Below are 19,872 nucleotides of genomic sequence, written 5' to 3' on the forward strand. Positions count from 1 at the left end.
AGGTTGACTCAATGTGTCATAATTACCTGCAGGTGTGTGATTAATAACTCAGCCGGGAACAGTTTTGTGGCAGTGTTGTGTCGTGAGCAAAGAATCACTCCGATTGTCAAGAGCTGAGCTGGAGTCTGAAGTCTGATATGTTGGAGCCCGGCTTGTATTTTCTCCTCGATGCGTTCGAGTTGTTGTGAAGACAGGGCCTCAGCTCTGCCTCTCGGACACTATCTGATTCTGCCCACCAACTTTTCTCGGAGAAACCCAGAGAAAGTTCAATGAATATATTTGTGTGGATGCCGGTGTACGCTCGTACGAGAGCGTGTCAGTGTGATTCTGTCAGTGTGCTCGTATCTTTGAGGCCATGTGCATGTGAACGAGTGCATGTAGGTGAATCAGCCAGGCGGCCAGAGACAGGCTCATCAGCTCCTATTAGCCTGTGTTCCCATTGGTCTTAATATGATTAATGAAGGCCAGAGAGGCTGAGGATGTGCATGCGGATTGCTCCAGAACACGACCACATGGCTGAACAATAGAGTCGCCAGCATCGCCTCCATCAGGGCACTTGTTCTAAAAAGACTAATGGAGTGTTGTTCTTAAATCTACTGCCTGGTCGTGTCAGGAAGTGATGCTACATGTACCTGTTGTTGATGTAATATATGTACCTGTTGTATTTATTGATGTAATATATTCTAAACGTGTTTAAATATGCTAAATGTGAGGTCTCCTTTGCTCTACTGTCCATATTCATGAAGAAAACTGACTGGTTATGTATCGTCACCTCTCCTGTTGCTGCAGGTCAGAGCTGCACATTTGAAGAGTTGAAGATTGGAAGTAATTTTCAAACAAAAAACTATTTGGTAGAATACAGTAGGTGAAAAAAGACAGAACTCTAAATGATCACATGAAATCCTGAAAAAAAAGTGCATCCTGGTTTTCACATCAGCTGTTAACTTGGTCTGATCCAGAAACAGCAGCCGACCTCTCACCTTCAGAATGGACAGGATTTACAGAAAGAAATTAGAAAACAAAACTGCTTAACGTTGGAGTCTATTTGGGTGGATGTTGAACCCACATGCAGCATACTGTTTCCACTACCTGCTACCTACCACTTGTTACCTGTTTCCTACCTGAGAAAAGGGGGTAATACCCGTACTTTATCCTGAATCACTCATAGAACAGGAGAAGTGAAACACAGAGAGGATTTATATTGTCAGCTTCCCACTTCTCTTCTCCAGCATGTCTGCTTCTCTCATGTCTCTTCTTTATTCCTCTGTGTGCCTCTGTGTGCCTCTCTCTCTCTCTCTCTCTCTCTCTATCTCTATCTCTCTCTCTATCTCTCTCATCTCCGGATATAGAGACCGGTCCTATGATATCATGTTGGATGTAGATGGCATAAAATATCAGTACAGAGGAGAACACTGTAATTGCTAAATGCTAATTATTAACCTGATAAGTTTTGCCATTTGCAACCAAAACTCAAGGAAGCAAATGTCAGGGAAAAGTTATGATGTGGTCAAAGAAAGGTGACAGTCATATACCAGATACAAACGTATTACTGACCGAAAACAAGCTACTTTAAAGTACCCTTTTTGTTTACAGTACAATCTGGTCGTCTGGTTGTTTGCTGCTGGGAAAAGATGATGTTCCTTATTACAGGAAGTTGTAAAAAAAGACATACTAACTACTCACTGTTGAAGGAGTCCATTTTCCCAAAAATATTTTAACTCAAGGTTGATTTCATAAATTAACTGGAAACGTAGCATCACATGTGACATAATTCAAACATTAGTTTCATCCCGGGTAATCATTTAATCTCTTCGGGCATACAAAAGACGTCTGTGGGATCATGAAACACTTAATCTGGATAATAGCAGATGACTTTGGATAACCACATTGCAGTGATCCTGACAAATTTTTGACGTTTTGATTTTTCCACTAAGGTTGGATTTGCATCTGGTGGTAACGTAGCATAACGTAGCATTGAAGCGTTGTTGCTATTATTCCCTTGCTATACCACTGATTTCGATATGGCATACAGTTGCCTACTAACAAGCATTTAACTGGTCAGTTGTACTTACTTACACATACCGGTTTTGGATTAATTTTAAAAGAAAGAAAACTAAATAAGCATCCCAGTCAGAAAGCTTTTTGTATTTGATTCCATGTTCAACATATGCATCAAACCCAGTATTCAGCAAGCTTCACTTCAACAAATACTTTAAAGATGATCATTGTCCAGCACTTTCTATCTCTTCTAGCTCTGTGGCAGCATCAGTCCAGACAGCGTTATTGATGGTTCGGCAGCTGAGTTTGGCCTTTGTGCCTTCCTGTTCTCTCTACTGGTTTTCCAATCATGACCATATAGCTAGTGTCTATTTTTAGTCGTGGATATTCATAATCCTGATGTCAAAACAGGGAGCAGCCAACGTCGGTACTGGCTGACCACCAAGAGCTATTTACTAATCCAGAGTTGGTATTAAGACTTTATAGCCTCACTATAGAACGTAAACAGTCATGTGTACCACGACATGGCTTCATCAGTCTGGAAGTGATGATACAAACACACACACACACACACACACATTACTGCTGCTGATCAAAGCGGCTCAACACAGCATGACTTCAATTAGCAGCTGAGTGGGTTTAAACATGTTAATAACAGATTAACTGCAGGTCTCGTTCAAAACAGAATATGAGAGAAAGAAGAAAGTTCATCTCTCTTGATTTTCTTCTCCCTTGTATTGTTTCAACCCTCATCTGCTGCTCTAATTCCACCTATCCTTCTCTCCTCCTCTTTAATTCTTCCCTCTCTTGTCCTCATTCCCCTCTCTCAGCTGTTCGTCACCTACGATCTTAACCTCTCCACTTCTTCCGTCTTATGTCATCCTCTTTTTTTCCTCTCCCTTATTATCTCCTAGCGCTCCTCTTCCCTCGCTTTGACTCTTGTGCCCTCTGCTCTTTTCTCCATTTCTTGTCCCACTCTTTCTCCTCTCTGCCTCTCTCTCTCTCCTGTCGAGAGCCTTCTCGTCCGATACTCCACAAGTCTCCATGGCCACAGTTGTCACGGCAGCCGGCCGGCCTGTATGTAAAATGAGGCGCAGCAGCAGCACGATGAATATGAACACCTAGCGTTAAAATGCATATGCGGGACATGGATGGCAACTTTAGCATCCTCAAAACACACATTTGCTTTCCCACAAAATAGTGTTTCATTACAGAAATAAAGATGAGGCATATTTTGTAAAGATTGTACAATATCACTGTTCATGATGAATAACATGTTAGCTGAAGCAATATGCAGGGTAGCCTTTTTCCATACGACACAAGGTCCTGTCATTTCATCCCTATTTTGTATTAATTTGTACATTATAAATACTGTGTTTTATTTCACGTGAACATTACAACTGGAGGTATTGCATAGAAATGTAATTCCCTTTTTATACTCTAAAGCGTTACTTTCATCTCCTTTAAACACAGGACTCTCTCCATTATGACAAACTAGCAGTTTGAGAATCCTGTGGACTTTTCCTCAGAGGACACTTATTGTTAAGTCAATTTTGAATAAAGTTGTATTTCCACTGTAAGCCTACAATACTGTGAAGAATCTTATCCAGGCCCGCCTTACTTTGATAGAACAGTGAAATATTTTCCATTTGAATTCATATTTCAAATGCAAATGGTTTCACTTTCACTTTGAATGTTAGTTCTTGAGTTGCAGAGCCAAACATCCTGCCGTCAAGAAGAAAACTGTTTCAAACGACAGAGAGATTTAAGTTCTCATCAATCCCACAAGCCATAAACCTGCTTAGCTGTAACAGATAAGCTCCTCGTCGTCATTTCCTGGTCATTCCATCTACAGCCACATTTTGAACAGCTTTGTTTGAATAATATACATTTATCATTTAAAACAAAGTAACTGTAACAAAAATGGTCGCTGGTGCCAGACAAATCACATTTTCATGGGATGATTAATGACTAGAACAATGATGATTAATTTAGAAAATAAAAACCAACACATCCGCACGTTATTGAATGCCGAAAAGTTATTCAAACAGATATCTTGAATTGTTGTGTTTCTTCTTACTTTAATCAACATTTGATGCTATTTGTAAACAACGACAACAGCTGAAGAAATCGGCCTCATAACTATTACTATATTATAAAAAGGTGTACACTAACCTGAGCCTCACTTTGCAAACATCCATCCATCCATCCATCCATTTTCAATACCGCTTATCCTCATTAGGGTCGCGGGACTTTGCAAACATGTATTAATCAAATATGATTTGCTCTTTGCGTCTTGTCTTTTCATTTAAATTCAATCAATGAGCTTCTCACCAGACAGCGATTTGGGTTAAGTCCAGAAGAATACTGAGTTTTGAGTCCTTCAGTCTGGAGCACAGGGCTTAACACTGCATTCATTAAGTGTGCTCTGTGGCTATTGTCTGGACAAATGTGGTTTTGTAATACAAAGCTTTGGAATCATAGTGTGTGTGTGTGTGTGTATGTGTGTGTGTGTGCGTGTGTGTGTGTGTGTGTGTGTGTGTGTGTGGGTGTGTGCGTGCGTGAGCATGTGCGTGTGTGTGTGTGTGAGACAGAGCGTAAGTGAGAGAAAGAGTGAGAGTGTGTACGTGTGTGTGCAAGTGTGTGTTATGTGTTCCACATTCCCTGCAGTGTTTGTGGTCCCTGGGCCTTTGGGTGCTAAGCAGTCTGTCCAACAGGCCTCCTTACATCTGGGCATCTGTCACCCGATGGCCTAAAAACCTTTAAAGCCCCTGGGCTCCATTTAAAAACACACTTGCATAACACTCAGACACGCCCACGCGTTCATTTGTGTGTCCCGGTTTCTATTATATTTTTCATTAAAAGTAATACCAGTTTTACCTTTTTTGGTAAAACGTCAGAAGATTTTGCTCTCAACAACTGAATCAAATATGTAATTCTTCCTCAATGAGAGATTGAATTTAGCAGACCGTATATAAGTGAGCATGTTTGCTATAGTTATACGGAGATTCTATATGTAATTCATGATAATGATGAAGAGGAGTGACCACTCAGAGAAGGACATGACTGGACATAAATGGGACTGCACTCTCTTAGAGCTGTATGATCACAGATGTCCCGAGGCAACTTCAACGGTGCAAAGGTCACACAAGAAAAATAGTTTTTTTTATTGACAAATGAATATTCCTTTTGCACAGCGGGCCTTTTGACACGTCACAGCAGGAAAACCACAGGTGTATTTAATAAAGGTAACGATGGCTGCATTCCAGTCAGGAGAGCCAGTTTCAGGGTCCTGGTATATTGCATGCTGGCTTCCTGGAATATTTCACTCGGACACTAAATGGAACTGAGCCATCGTTAATGTTATCAGTTGCATGCACCTGTGTTTTTTCCTGCAACGTCTGCTGTGAAAAAGGTCTGTTGGGGGTGGGAGTAATTGTATTACACATTATAAATTCATATGTGTGACACTACTAATGGATAAAATAACCAGGAAGCTTTTTGGATAATGCAGTCAATTAAACATACAACATAATAAGGTACTTCCTTATAATGATACAATATTTATACACAAATCGATTCTAGATTGCCCACAGTGGGCTCATAGAGATGTTAAAGAGATAGAAAGCCGTAAACACTAAGATCAGTGCAGCAAAATCTGTGATGGTGGACAAATGTTGTCTCACACTATATTGTCATTCCATTCTAATGATAGATTGATTACAATTGTTCTATAAAATGACAAATGACAAATACCCATCACAATTTACAAAAGGCCAATTTGGCGCATTCATATTGCAGCTTTTGTCTGAACAGTTGGAAAATGGAAAATGGAAAAATAATGTAATTAGTAAATGTAACTTCTGAGTATTTCCTACAAACAATTCAACAAGAATTATCCAACATTTCTTCAACAAAAAATATCTAATGCTGTAATTATATGTGTTTAGTGTTCCGCTCCGGGACACACGGTTGCTGATACACACACATACACACTCTTTTTAATCCAATCCAACAACATCATTCAATAAACAGTGCTTCAAAATGTAAGAAAGCAGCACTTTGTCAAATTTGAAATTGTTATGTATTTTACTCTTTTGTCAAAATAGTCATTACTTACTGTTTTCTCAAGGTTGCCAAATCATTTGCGCAACATTCATGCATGAATCTTCCTTCCTGCTCATGGTGTGGTGAACAGACAGACACACACACACACACACACACACTCAGAGACCTTACAGTGGAAAGGGAGCAAGCTTCAACCAAATGTAAACCAACAGGGTAAATGAAGCTTTAAGAATATTAACAATGGTGTTCTTCACACTGTCCCACCCACTCTCCATCCCTTTATCTCTCCATCCATACATCCATCCTGCCATCAGTGCGTCAATGCTGCAGATTCTGTCAATCTGGCAAATCAAGATGTGAGCTCGACCCTCCAAAGTCTCCTAAAGATAAGCCTAGATTTATTGAAGTGTCATCAAGTGTTGAGTTTTTGTGCATACATGGTTTATCCACTCATATCCCGTTGTGTCATCTTAATTCAGTTAAATCCTAATGAACTAATTTTAGGGCTTGTTCTATTTGTGTTGAAGGCGAGTGTGTGGGCAGCATTGACGCTTGTTATCTGATCAGCGTGGAAAAAGCAGCCTGCTGTTCCACTCTCTTCACTTTATGGGAACAAGTAATGGAACACCAAGTGCTATTTGGTGGTCATAGAAAGACAATGTGAGGACTTGATTAAAATGTTTGTGTTATATGACACCCAAAATTGAATTCTGTCATATTTTTATATGACAGTATTTAATTTGATGTCTATTATACGGGCCTCATAGACTTATATTAACACAAGTGTGTCTGTAAACTGCATTACATGACGTGCAGTACTTTATTATACCATGATGTATATTTTGCTTTAAACCTATCTACTAAATAGTTCAGACAATATGTCTGCTCAAGTTGCACGACTGGACTTATTATTGTAATCTATATATTGCATATATAGTTTATCTTAACGTCACCTCTCTATTTTAGTGAATCTCTTATTGCATTTGGAGTTATTGTAATTTGTTATTTCTGTGTGAAAACCTCTAACAGTAATTTCCCGTCGTAATTCTAATCTTTTATGGGTTGAGGAAGCTCATCTGATAATTCTCTCAAAGGCTTTCAGATCTTTGTTGCTCCAACAGTTGAAGTTGTGACAAACTGAACGTCTAATTGTCTTTCTGTTAAATGTCCTGACAGCATGTTGCAATGCTCATGACAATCTGGACCAGAGCAACACGCAGCGACTTGATAAGAAGGAAAAGCCTCTTCTAGCACCACTGTCTGTTTCCTCTCCTGCCAACTGATCCACCGTTGGACAACTGGCACTGGGAGGGGACCGCTTTACTCGTCTTATTCGACGAAACACTGACCACAAGATGTGCTGGGAATTCATTCATTTATTTTAATAACTTTGTAACAGGAGTGGCGAGACGTGTCTATATTTTTATGAGTTCTGTGATTCACCGGCGAGACAAGGCTGTCCTCACTAAAACCCAGAACAATCTTTTAATAAAAAAAACGATCTCAGTATTCAAACACACCACCCATGTTTTCCTGTGGCTGGCGATTAACGAGAGGGCTTCACCCCACACACCTCACATCGAGACACCCATCCCTCCTCGCACCCACTCGCATACATCATACACATGAATATGGAGTCACGCAGACAGACTGAAGACGGAAATTATTACGAAATGACAAAGAGTTGGAAGTCAATGCATGCGTTTTTTTTGTGTCCAAATACTGCCCTAAAGGCTGACATCTTGCTAGGTCAACAACCAGCCACACGCTGCTCTCGCCTGATCACCAATACAATTAATTGATCTCTTTCTTTCTCTCTCTCCCTCTTTCTCTATCCGTGTAGATACTTTATGATGACAGCTGATACCCGATGCTGTTCAAATTATTAGTGAAATCAGCACCACAATCAAATATTTCTTCCAATATGTGTCACAATGTGGTGAACATAAGCAGGACCACATAAAATAATCAAAATGTTGTTTTGTAAAAATGTGTTATATTTGATTTCACTGAAAGTCCCTTCCTCTTTAAACCTTTAATCCCTGACTGAGAGGGGAAATGACGCAACACCACATTCTGTTCTCAGAATCACACACGCGCAAACATAAAGACACACAACATGCATGATTGCGACACACGGATACACAAGGGTGTGCAGACTGTATGTGGAAGCTCTAGATAAAAACACAAACAGGCATATGTTTAGATACACACAAGTTCATTTACACACACAAACACACAGCAGTTTTTACATATCCATCATCCTCTGAAGTCACAAACATAGAGTCTGTGCTTTGACTGACTGGTACACAACATATGTGTATGAACACACACACACACACACATGCACAGAACTCACTCCTGTACTGTTGTTTTGTATTAGCCTGCCATACTTAAAGTATTCAGGTCTCATGATTGCTGTTACACGACCAACTCAAACATGTGAGAGTGAGGAGCAACGTGAGGAGCAACGTGAGGAGCAACGTGAGGAGCAACGTGAGGAGCAACGTGAGGAGCAAGGTGAGGAGCAAGGTGCAGTCAAAAGGATCCTCATATGACAACACAACGCCTTGTTGCTCTCTTAATGAGCTTAACGATAAGACCATAAACGTAAAGTGCTTGTCTGTAAAAAACATATATTTATTTATTATTTCTAAAGCTCTTGCCCTGATGAAAGACAGTAGGAACACACAGAAGGTGATGTGCTTCAGGAGGGTTTTAAGTTACCTTTCTTGTTTCAAATTGCACTCGATAATCATCATCGTGGTCAAAAGGTACGAAATTCCAAACCTTCTCTTCTGAATCTCTTCAAGGTTGAATCTGAAACTAATGAGAAACAAAAGGCACTCTGCACGGCCATCCAGGTTCAATGTGCCGCCAGAGACCAGGACCTCCACTCAGCCGATAATTGATTGAGACAAATCAGTCAGACAAAGACTCTGAAATGTGTTCACATTTTCAAAAGCTACACTCGGGCTGAAAGAATTCAGCTACCACGGCAGGCAAGTTTATGAGAATGAGTTTTACATTTGAGGTGAATAAAACAAGGGTGAAGTCTGGATGTTTGCTGCTGTGTGTTTTGACTTGATGACGGGAGTCAAGCACAGTTAAACACTCCTGCTGCAGAGTCTGCCTATAGTGTTAATAAAAAAATGATGTGGCTTGTTACCATGCCTTCAACTCCGATATCCAACCCTGCATTAGCCAAAAGATTTGATCTCTGACTCATGCTGCTCATGCGAAGGCTCACTCACCCACATGAAGTTAAAATGGACTCCAAAAATGAGGACAGAATGCAAACACAACCAGTGAGGTTATACTCTGAGAATAGAATATAAACAAATCTGCTTATAATGACAAGAAATAGTCTTTTCATGTTACTACTTTGCATCTTTATTATTTATGCACAGAATAAAATATCCCTTTAGAATAACCTCAAATAGCTCACATAGCACTTGCCATGCATTGTATGACTATCACAGCTGTCTCCATCACTTCATGCCAGGTTCTGTAAACAGCAGGTACTCATATGAGCTAAGTAATGAGGCAACATCTTTTTTCCACATAATAAAAATTATAATATTAATCGTCACAAAAAGAATCAGCTTGAGATCTAAAATGCCTCAGAACATTTATTGGATATATTTAACATATATTTGATGTTATCTATTTGACTCAATAGAATGAATTGGCATTTTATTTAAAATGATGTGGTTTTGTATTCTTTAGTCCATATTGCTCCATATTTGAGGAGATCAAAATAATCAAAATATGAAAGTTGCCCGATTGTTGTTAGAAAGTAGAATACACACCTCAAATCAAAGCAGAAATCCTTTCATTGCAGTTTCGTAAACATACTGCACACTGCGAAGTATAAATACACAGACGCTGGAACAAAATCCCCTTCAGTGTTTTGACATGTTTTTAGAGCCTAGTTTGAATGCCAGAGGCAGGGAGGGAGGGTTTGGTGCCAGCAGGTCATTTCGGTTTTTAGTGAAGCACTTACATGCCCAATGGCCCTAAAACAGAACTTTATTATACTGTATATATTTCCATTTGATGAAAATTTATGAGATTTTGAGATTGTAAAAGTGGAATTAGCCTCTATGCGACCAACCAAACCTATGAGTTTCTAGACTGAGAATAAATACTTCAGGGTGATGATAGAACATTATAGTTCATGGAGCAGACGTCTGTTATTGCTTTTTTTTTGTTTTTTTTCAAAGTTGCCATTATTTTTCGGTAAGAGACAGTAACATCATTACTCACTGAATTTGGATAAAGAGTCAATTCTAAGCGTTTGACAACATTTCTATCAGGTTCTATAGGACGATGCCTGCTCAGTCGCTAAAATGAGAAGATGGTCTGAAGCTTTTCCACATGATGTATGTATCCAGTCATTTAAAAAACTAGACACTCAATCACATTTAGACTTTACATCATGGTTATGATGTTCAAGTCAGTTTTCCCCTGACCTGAATGAGCATGTCCACTTTACATACATGCCTCTTTCTTCTCCACTCATACAGCAGATTCCTCTCATGGGATTATGAGCTGATCAAAGGTGTATATTAGTCGGCCAGTGGTCAAAGGGGCCGTCATAAGTCTGCTAAATCACTAACAGGCTTAATAAGATATTAATCATGTTCCATTCTGCACAGGAAGGGGAAGCAGGGGAGGAGAAGAAGAACTGATAGAAGAAAGAGGACAACGAGGAAAACATGAATGGTAAACGTAGGAGGAGACTGAGGCAGTTAAGTAGGCAGATTTAGTAATATGAGAGTAATGGAGAGATGAACGTGACAAACAAAGCAAAAGGTCACAAAGAAGAAAACTGCAGGCCTTCATGATCAATTTCAAATGGCTTTTTACATGTGGGATGACTTGCTAGCATGTCATTTATTATCAACATCAACAACAGCAATGTCACAAACACGTGCACAATAACGAAACACATCTCCTTATTTCATGAACTTGCTCGTATGTTTTAACATGTTTCAGGTATGGACGCTGCTTCATTCAACTGAAGAGTCTCGACACACACACACACACACACACACACACAGAAAAGCTAATCATGTTCTATGGTTGTGTTTCTTTCCATTGTTGAAAATTAAAGCACATTATTTTTTTATTTTACTCAAATCTCTTTCTGTATGAGTTCATGTCCCATCGATGCACATTACTGACGTTGCTTCTTTGCTCTTCTGTCCCTCCTGGGAGAGGATCCTCTTCTCTTAGTCCTCTGTTTCTTACTTTCTTTCCCCCTTTTATTTGGGGGGACAGAAAATGTTGTATGTGTATAGATTCTAAAGCCATCTGAGGTCAATTTGTAATTTGGGCAATAGAAATAATTGAACCGAATTCATTTGCATTGAAGTTACATATTAAAAAAGTATGTGGAAACTGATGGAAATAAACCAATATTGCAAAACTCCAGGTTTCTGATTGCATCTACTGTTAGCACAATTATTTGAGAGTTGTTTTTTTTTTTTTACACCTAATTGAAAGTAGCTAAATCTGGTATAGAGCATCTTGACAGACAGACAGATAGATAGATAGATAGATAGATAGATAGATAGATAGATAGATAGATAGATAGATAGATAGATAGATAGATAGATAGATAGATAGATAGATAGATAGATAGATAGATAGATAGATAGATAGATAGATAGATAGATAGATAGATAGATAGATAGATAGATAGGTGGATGGGTGAACTTGGAAGCTCTCGCCCCATCTCTCTCTTTCTGCAACCTCCATTCATTTACTGACGACTAATCCACTGCACAGATTAATCCCTCAACCTCCACAGACACACAACTGGGACACACACAACATTCTGTCTGTGCACACTCAGCCCCTCACACTCACATACAAACTCTTATATAAAATAAAACTAAAGTACACGGCAGCACAGTACACACTAACAGTGACATTTCATCACTAAAAATACTTACGAGTTCAACAACGTTCATAAATGATTGTTCTACTCGTATGAATGGGATGAGAATTATTCTGTAAAACAGAAGAACAGAACTGGCGCTTCGCAAAAAGGCTCGAAAGGTGCAGGTTGAAATGTGTTGGGTTTTGTCAACTTGAAGTCAAATATGTTTATATTACTGCATACATGCTTTCAAATCACCCCATTATTAGATTACTTTCATACAATTCATTCACCCGTCAAGTTTAGCACAAATGTCATTAAATACAGTGAACACTTTGTGATTGCCACATTATTGTTCCAACTGTGTTTTCTTTGTGTGGTTTTCTTTTGGTGTCCTTCAGTAATGCACATGTGTGTTTAACAGGCTAAAACATGGAAAAGCACCATGGTAAGTCAATTTAAAAGCTGTAGCATGAAATCTACTTAGCTAAGTAGCAAACAACAGAATCCACAAATGACTCTATTTAGAGAATTGCTAAAGTGCATTATGACTATAATGTCAGAAGAGTTAAGACCAGACAACAAATAATGACACCATTTTTCTACAAATGTCCATGGCAAGTTCATGTGAGGACTTATTGTGTTCCCCAAGCTCAATAATTCTCCTCCTCGGTCCCATTTCTTGCTATGAAGGAGCCGATCAAACAACACCTACACGCGCTCTAAAAAAGGAAGCAGTGGTTGTGGAAATACTAGTGTGTTCCCCAGACCTTGAATGAGTTATTCTTTTAAATAACCTTTGGCCTCGCTAGAATATATGTTGTTAATGTTCTGTAAATGTATAATAAGACCACAACTCTGTTTACTTACATAGCAACACATTTAAGTGGCACATTTAGCTTTATTTGGCACATTTTGACTCAAATATGAGTCCCTGTGTGTGAGGAGCACAGTGAGGGTGGACAGAGCAGAAATTGATGATGCTGCAGGAGAAGTTTGAGAAGTTGCTATGGACACTGATACTTTAATAAAAGAAATACTGGTTTTAAGTGGAGCATTACTTAACCATGTTTATATAAATGACTATTAGACCAAAGGATCACTTCATTAGCTTTGGGAATTTGAGCAGAATTTGAGCACAATGTTGCATTTCAAAAACATTTTGAGGGACAATAATTAGTTTACACTGAAAGTCTTTTGCCTGAAATGAACTCTTTCCAACATTTGTTTTGGCTGCCAACAAATGTGCACCTGCCAAAGAGTGCATTTATGGACTGGACTCAATATTATTTGAGATAAAAGTATGTGCTCCATATCCTCGTAAACAAGCAGTACTTTGTAAAAGTACAACAGTATAACAATAACCGCAATGACCTGAGACATCTCATGTCTGTAAGCAGAAAAGAGCAGTGTGTCATGTGACTCCTAAAGAGATGCAAAAAGCTGCACAAACATTCACACACACACACACACACGCGTACAGTACATTATGTAGAGAGTGATGACTTCACAGCACGAATAATACCCATCTGTTGAGGGAACATACTACGTTTCAGTGTCCGTCTCGCGCTACACGCACACACACACACATAAAAAGATTTGTAGATACATAAATGATGGTTCTAGTTAATATATTATAATTTTGCCTATAATATATTCAGGAATTATTTATTCTGCCTATTTCGTTATGACTACAAATACAAAATTCTAGCTCTAGATTTCGATTTGAACAATGGTGGTTATGGTGAAAATATTCCAACGCTGACTGTAGGTTGTAAACGGGAGAGGTCTCCCTGTGACAAAGTCTTAACTTTAGTCGACTATCAAACAAACCCAACAACAACAACAACAACAAGAGTACCAAATAATAAACGGTTGACCGAGCTAAAAAGCTGCTGATAACATAAATCTTTGTCAAAAACGTGATTTGCGTGTAATGGCGCGTGATATTGTTCAGGCCAAGGGGAAAAGGGTTTTGCATTGGAGATATTGTGAATTTCTGACCATCTTGGCGAAAAGAACTAAAGAAACGAGTGGCAAAGTGAAAAGAAACGAGTGGCAAAAAAGCTGCAAAGTCCCATTCGTTAAAATCCAATTGTACGTTTAATGTAGTCTTTATTGAAAATCAAGAAAGAGGATAAACCACATGTGTTTGTTTGTCAGAGCAAAGAATATTTATGCGTTATTAAACAGGTGTACAAGAGAGTTTCTGAGCAGTTTCCAGAACGCTTACAATCCAAAAATTGTGCCAAAAATGCTATTCTTGCAAATCGCCAAATGTCAAATGTGTTTGATACCAAATCTTAACATGACTTTCCTGAGGTGTTCCTTCTGGTCTTTGTGTCTAAATCTGCTATATTGGAGGGATTCTGGATCACTCATCAATTCGCGAGTGGTAAACAAAAGATTTTTTCTTCGGCTTAAACTGCTTGCTTTGTTGTAGATAACAGGAACGTAATTTGAGTGTATTGTAATCAAATCTGAGTTGGATTCATACATAGTATTGTATTCAACTGTAATAATTATTGTCAGATTACACTGTCATTTTGGCACCAAAACAAACTGCGTTTCATCTCTCACTGCCTTTCTGCTCTCACACCATGGGGAGCTGCTGGGTGTGTGTGTGCGTGTGTGTGTGTGTGTGTGCGTCCACCAGTAATTGCGTGTGTCAAAAAGACAATGAAACACGACACATCCATCCAAATATTGCCGGGAAAACCCTCTGACGCAGTTCACACGTCAAGCCAATCACACTCATGCAAAGGTGTTGAGTCGAGCCTTTGTGTGTCCGCTGATGACAAATAGTGGCACGAGCAACAAGCAGCACAGTGCAAGTGTGAACAAAGTAAACTATCTGCATGGCTTGATACCACGTGGGTAAAGTGAGAAGATGTGACAGCATCTCTTTTGGCATTAGTGACGTGCAACAGCAAGCCTGCTCTGAATGTCGTCACTGCTAAACTAAGCTGAACGATGCTCTTAGAAAGTATTACAGGTTCTGAAAAGCTCCCAAAAATTGCAGTGTGTTCTTTTTACAATCCAATTGAGCTCAACACACACTTTCCGGGGACAGAAAATACATATATTTGGCTAAAGTGTATCTTCTGACCTCAGAAGCAAACCTATGAAATTCCTCTAACAAGCTGATCTGTACCACTATAGGCTATATCCACAGCAGGGATACACACATGGCAGTAGCATTTAACAGTGGATGAACAATATACTTCAGCGAACCCCAGTTTATCCGTTACATGCCTTGTTTCTGTATTTTCCAGCACCACTCACCAGTTCTTGGTTGGTAGAGTTGGAGTCGTCTCCGGGGAAGGGGATGTAGATGGCTAAGGCCACACAGTTGGCAAAAATAGACAGCAGTATAAAGATATCAAACGGTCTGGAAAAGAAACTGTTAAGGACATTAATCGTGAATAGTGGTATTAGGATTTTGGAAGTGAGTGAATCCTTGGACATAGCAGGGCTTCTACATGTAAGTTACTTATGTTAACAACGTTAATTATGTTGTTTATTTTAAGATACACATTCATTCATCAACCTCCCAACCATCCATCCGCTGAGCTATGAAGCAATCTATGCATACAAACAAACATATGTGAAGGAAGATTTTTTTTAGGTCAATCGGGAGAGGAGGAATGAAGTCTCTGAATCAAAGTTGCCTGTATCTGTTTTATTTCTTGCAAGAAGGAAAATTATGCCACAGCTTCTCAGGGCACGCTGTGACACAAGGTTCAACAACCCAAAAGTCACACCATTACTTATACAACATGAGGGTTACGCCCCTAAGCCCCGGTCAAACAAACAAAAAAGTGCTGAGTCTGGTTTGTACCAGAACTTCAAATAAGAAGTTACCCCCTTGTCTCTGCTTACCCCCACCCCCAGTGTGGTATGTGATTGGTCTTAAGAGAGCAGGAAGGTCTGCTCCGTATTTTCCCTATACACTAAATCACTCTTTTATAAAACTCCTGATGAACTTAGCTCTATTTTCCCATAACATGACACTACTATATTTTACCATTACACATAATCCCAAGCATCTGCCATCCATCCATCCAGTCTCTGGGCTAAAGGATACTTCCACTCCACCAGGCTGATGCAGGCCCTGCGGATCGGGTTGTTGAGGGTGAGGCAGAACAGAGCTCTGGGTGGCCTGCTGTTGGTAGATCCTCCCTGCTTTTTGCTTTTGGCGTACTGCTGCCTCTTCCTCTGTGCCAGTGAGCCCACAGGAGGTTGTCCCGTGGTGCAAACTGTGGGCTGCGTACTCATGTCAGGCTTGGCGACATCGCCCTGCACTTGGCGAGCAGCGCTAATGGCGGCATGCCAAGCGAGGACCGGGCTGACACCGGAACCAGTGCCACCGGAGTCCTGAACGCCACTGTTGGCCCCAAAGAGACCACAAGAGGAGCCCACGGGCTTGCCGGTGCTATGCGGGGCATGCAGGGGCTCAGGGGGATGGAGCTGGTGCAGACGGGTTTGGCTTTCTGACCAGAGAGCTGAGGCGTCACCGGGGGGAGTGGTCCTTTTGTTGCTGGCATACTGTGCCCCTGGAGGAAGAGGGCGCAATCAGACACAAAAAGGACATGACATTTAGAGAATGTAAGTTTGAGTATGTAGCCAAGAGGGATGTAATAATACATTTATATTCATAAAGGGCATTAGAAACAAGGGGGCAAAATGCTTTCAAGAACAGGTCAAATAAAGTGCAATAACATGTCATAATTGCATATATGCTATATGTCCAGACTGGAACATTTTACATTGTACACAAAATGTTTGCATAACTACAGCAGGTGCTTTTTCAATAATGAAAGGGGGAAAGGAAGCAAAGAAACAAACATTGAGGAGTCTGACTTTCATAGATGTGATCTTATTTCTGTGAGCAGAGACATGCCAGATTTTAATTTGAGCAAACAGGAAAAAAATATTAAGACCTTCCATTAGGGGACTGTATATTTAATTTTCTTTAGATTTTTGCAGATAAGACGAGTGCAATTTCACATTAAATTCCTGTACGGGTACAAATGAATATGAAAACTGAACTTCAAGGAGAAGATGTACAAATTACCTGGGCAGAAAAGTGAAAGGACAAAGAAGAACAAGAACAAGAGGAAGAGGATTGTTTTTGAAAGAATGTAGAAGAGGGAGAGAGCAGGACAAACTCCCTTAATGAGAGAGACAGGGGGAGTCATTAAAATCAATGCAAACCACGAGTGAAAAAGACAGTGCCCTTGACACATTCACTTTGGTTCACTGCAGCTCACAGCAGAATCACATTAGAGACAGTCACAGCTAACTCTGGCTGGAAGAGCTCTCACACTGAGACGATCAAATCCAAAACACAGATCATTCATATGGATAATAACTCTTAAGACTGGGTGAGAGGGAAGAACACACACAGAGAGAGAAGGCCCCTCGTTAACAACTAAGGTTGAGGGTGATGAAATGGTCAAAACACCAAAGCAAAGCAGAAACACACTTGTTTACAGAAGGTTGCCAGTGACTAATATCGTCCCTGAATTGTTTTTACTTTTTTTTTTTTTACTGTATTTTATAAATGTCTCATCTGAATGAGTAACTGCTGGACAACAACCTCATTATTCAAGCACACAACATCGCAACAGGTGCAAAATAACAAGTGCAGCCTATTATTTATTGACGAGTACAGCTTCTCTGACCTCTCTGGGATGCAACAGGAATAACCAGCATGTTCTGCTGGACATCGCACATCTGTCACACGTTGCTTGATGACAACTGTTGACTCCCCTGCTGTTGCTCTCGACTTCACTTTGACCTGTGGTGGCTTTTGGAAACCCTACGAGGTTTTTAGAGGACCTCTTACACGTGAAACTCATTTTAAACGAACGGGATTCGCGTCACTTCAAAAGTTTATTTAGCAAATCCAGAGCATCCTCCCCAAGCTGTCACATGGATCCAAAACGTACACTTGGCCACAATGAGAGCGAACATGGTCAACCATGTTTTCGGAGAACTACTGCAAACAACTCGTTTCCCAATAGATTGGATGACATTACAATCACGGTCCCTATAGAACCAGCGCTCACAACGAGCCGATTCAATCTGTGGACTCAAATAAATTGGAGGAAATAAATCCTGGGCACAGACACGATTCAGATCATACAACCAGACAGAGCGAACAGGCATCCAGAGAATAAACCGAACGAGCGCTCTCGCCCCCTCTCTCTCTCCCGGCGCTCCAACTCTCCCACTGCGCCCCGCGCGCACAGTATTTACCTTCAGACTGTTCATCTGCTTCTTGCATCCTCGAATCCACATTGAAATGGTCCGTTTTAAATCCAACTCATCGTTGGAAGAAAAACATCCAAAGGTTTCGACGCGTGAGTCTGAAACGAGCCGTCAACCTGAATTATCAAATATGTTCCGAGCGCAAACCCTGAGAGGAGCGCCAAACATTGTTGCCACATCCGGGTGCCCGCCTGCAGATTCACGGCGGATCCGAGGGGACGCGCTGAAAGCAGCAGTCAATCCACCACTGTCAATTATTATCTGGACTCAAGTTACAGCAATTTACAGTGCAGCCGACTGGAATCACATCCGAACTGGGTATGCACCTGTTGCCGCCCACTGGACGTCAAAAGCGCATATTAAACATCTCAACTCAAGGATGACGTCTGGCAGGATTGCCAAATGTTTCCAGAGAAAGCTCATGATGTGTGCTTTAAACAACAATCATCAATTAAATGGATCCTATGCGGATAAAGAAATAAATTATTCTTCATAAATACTGATGACAAGAAACAACCAGCAAAGACAACAAGAAGTCAGCATGTTTCTAATTAGATCGAGATGCATACATCGTATTAATAATAAATGAAGTCGCGTGTAACACAGGGACACAAACACACAAAGAGACGCCCACAAATTAAGGCCTCGTCTCCAAATCATTTTAAAAACAACAACTAAACAGCATTTAACAACATGTGTATAATCTGCCTGACGTATATTGATATCAATGTTTCAGTTCAATGCATTGTTTTATGACTCATTAGGATGCAAAATCATTCAGATCAGGGGAGTCGCTGTAATCACTCTGACTTTCCCCGTTTTCTGGATAGCAAGATAAACAGCATGCCCTCGTCCTATCACTCCATATCATTGAGGTCTAGTTATTTCAGGTCCTTGGACTTACCCCTCGTGGGTCTTCCCCTTATAATGAACGGCATTCTGTCACCTGGCTCTTCTCTGGGGCCTCATTGCACCGTTTTCTGTTCTCACTCCGTGGCGATTCGAGAGGAAATGAGATGTCGGAGCTGTGCTGGAAGGTTACCAGTGATTGGATTACCTGTGGCTGTTTGGAGGATAACAGTTTCACGGTAGCGCGTAATCCTCCGATTATAATCCCTGCTCCAATGTTCCCTCAACAGAGGCAGGTGGGGCAGCTGCAGTTCAACTGGACCAAATGACCGAGCAGAGAATTGTTATTGTTTAGACGTTATGTATGGTGGATTTTAACATACTACTGAGTTATGTTAGGCTATATGTTGGTCACCTGCCGACCAATTGGTTATTTTGGCATGCGTAAAACAAAAAAAGTAAAGATTTAACGATCTGGATCTTGAGTAAATTCCCTTCGATGCAAACAACTGGTTCACTTTGATTGTTCACCCTAAACTACACAAAGGTTCCCCGAGAGATTGGAGCCCAACACATAGACCTGTTGCAGTTTAGTCCTGTTAGCATGAAGACACTAATGAGTACAGTGCAATGGTTGTCTTCTTAAATAACACAATTTTGTTCTGAATTTAATTTAATGTAATGTTTCATCATTGCCAGGTTTGCGTGCGCCTTAAAATAAAGATTTTTTTAAATCCTCAATTTGATTAATTTTGTTTATTTGTAACATATCCTGTTTAATACGACCGTCA

General features: G+C 40.2%; 1 protein-coding gene across 1 annotated transcript in view; it reads right to left on the minus strand.

Annotated features, from left to right (window-relative positions):
• Positions 1–18,537, minus strand: part of cacna1db (calcium channel, voltage-dependent, L type, alpha 1D subunit, b) — a 63,768-nt gene extending 45,231 nt beyond the window's left edge. Inside the window, exons 1-3 of the mRNA XM_034536671.1 lie at positions 18,221–18,537; positions 16,044–16,512; positions 15,242–15,347 (exon numbers count right to left, since the gene is read on the minus strand). Coding sequence (XP_034392562.1) covers positions 15,242–15,347; positions 16,044–16,512; positions 18,221–18,248 — 603 coding nt within the window. The 5' untranslated portion in view covers positions 18,249–18,537. The remainder of the gene's footprint in view (positions 1–15,241; positions 15,348–16,043; positions 16,513–18,220) is intronic.
• Between the last annotated feature and the right edge of the window lie 1,335 nt (positions 18,538–19,872).

Source organism: Cyclopterus lumpus, chromosome 7, assembly GCF_009769545.1.
Source record: "Cyclopterus lumpus isolate fCycLum1 chromosome 7, fCycLum1.pri, whole genome shotgun sequence".
In the NCBI taxonomy this organism is placed as follows: domain Eukaryota; kingdom Metazoa; phylum Chordata; class Actinopteri; order Perciformes; family Cyclopteridae; genus Cyclopterus; species Cyclopterus lumpus.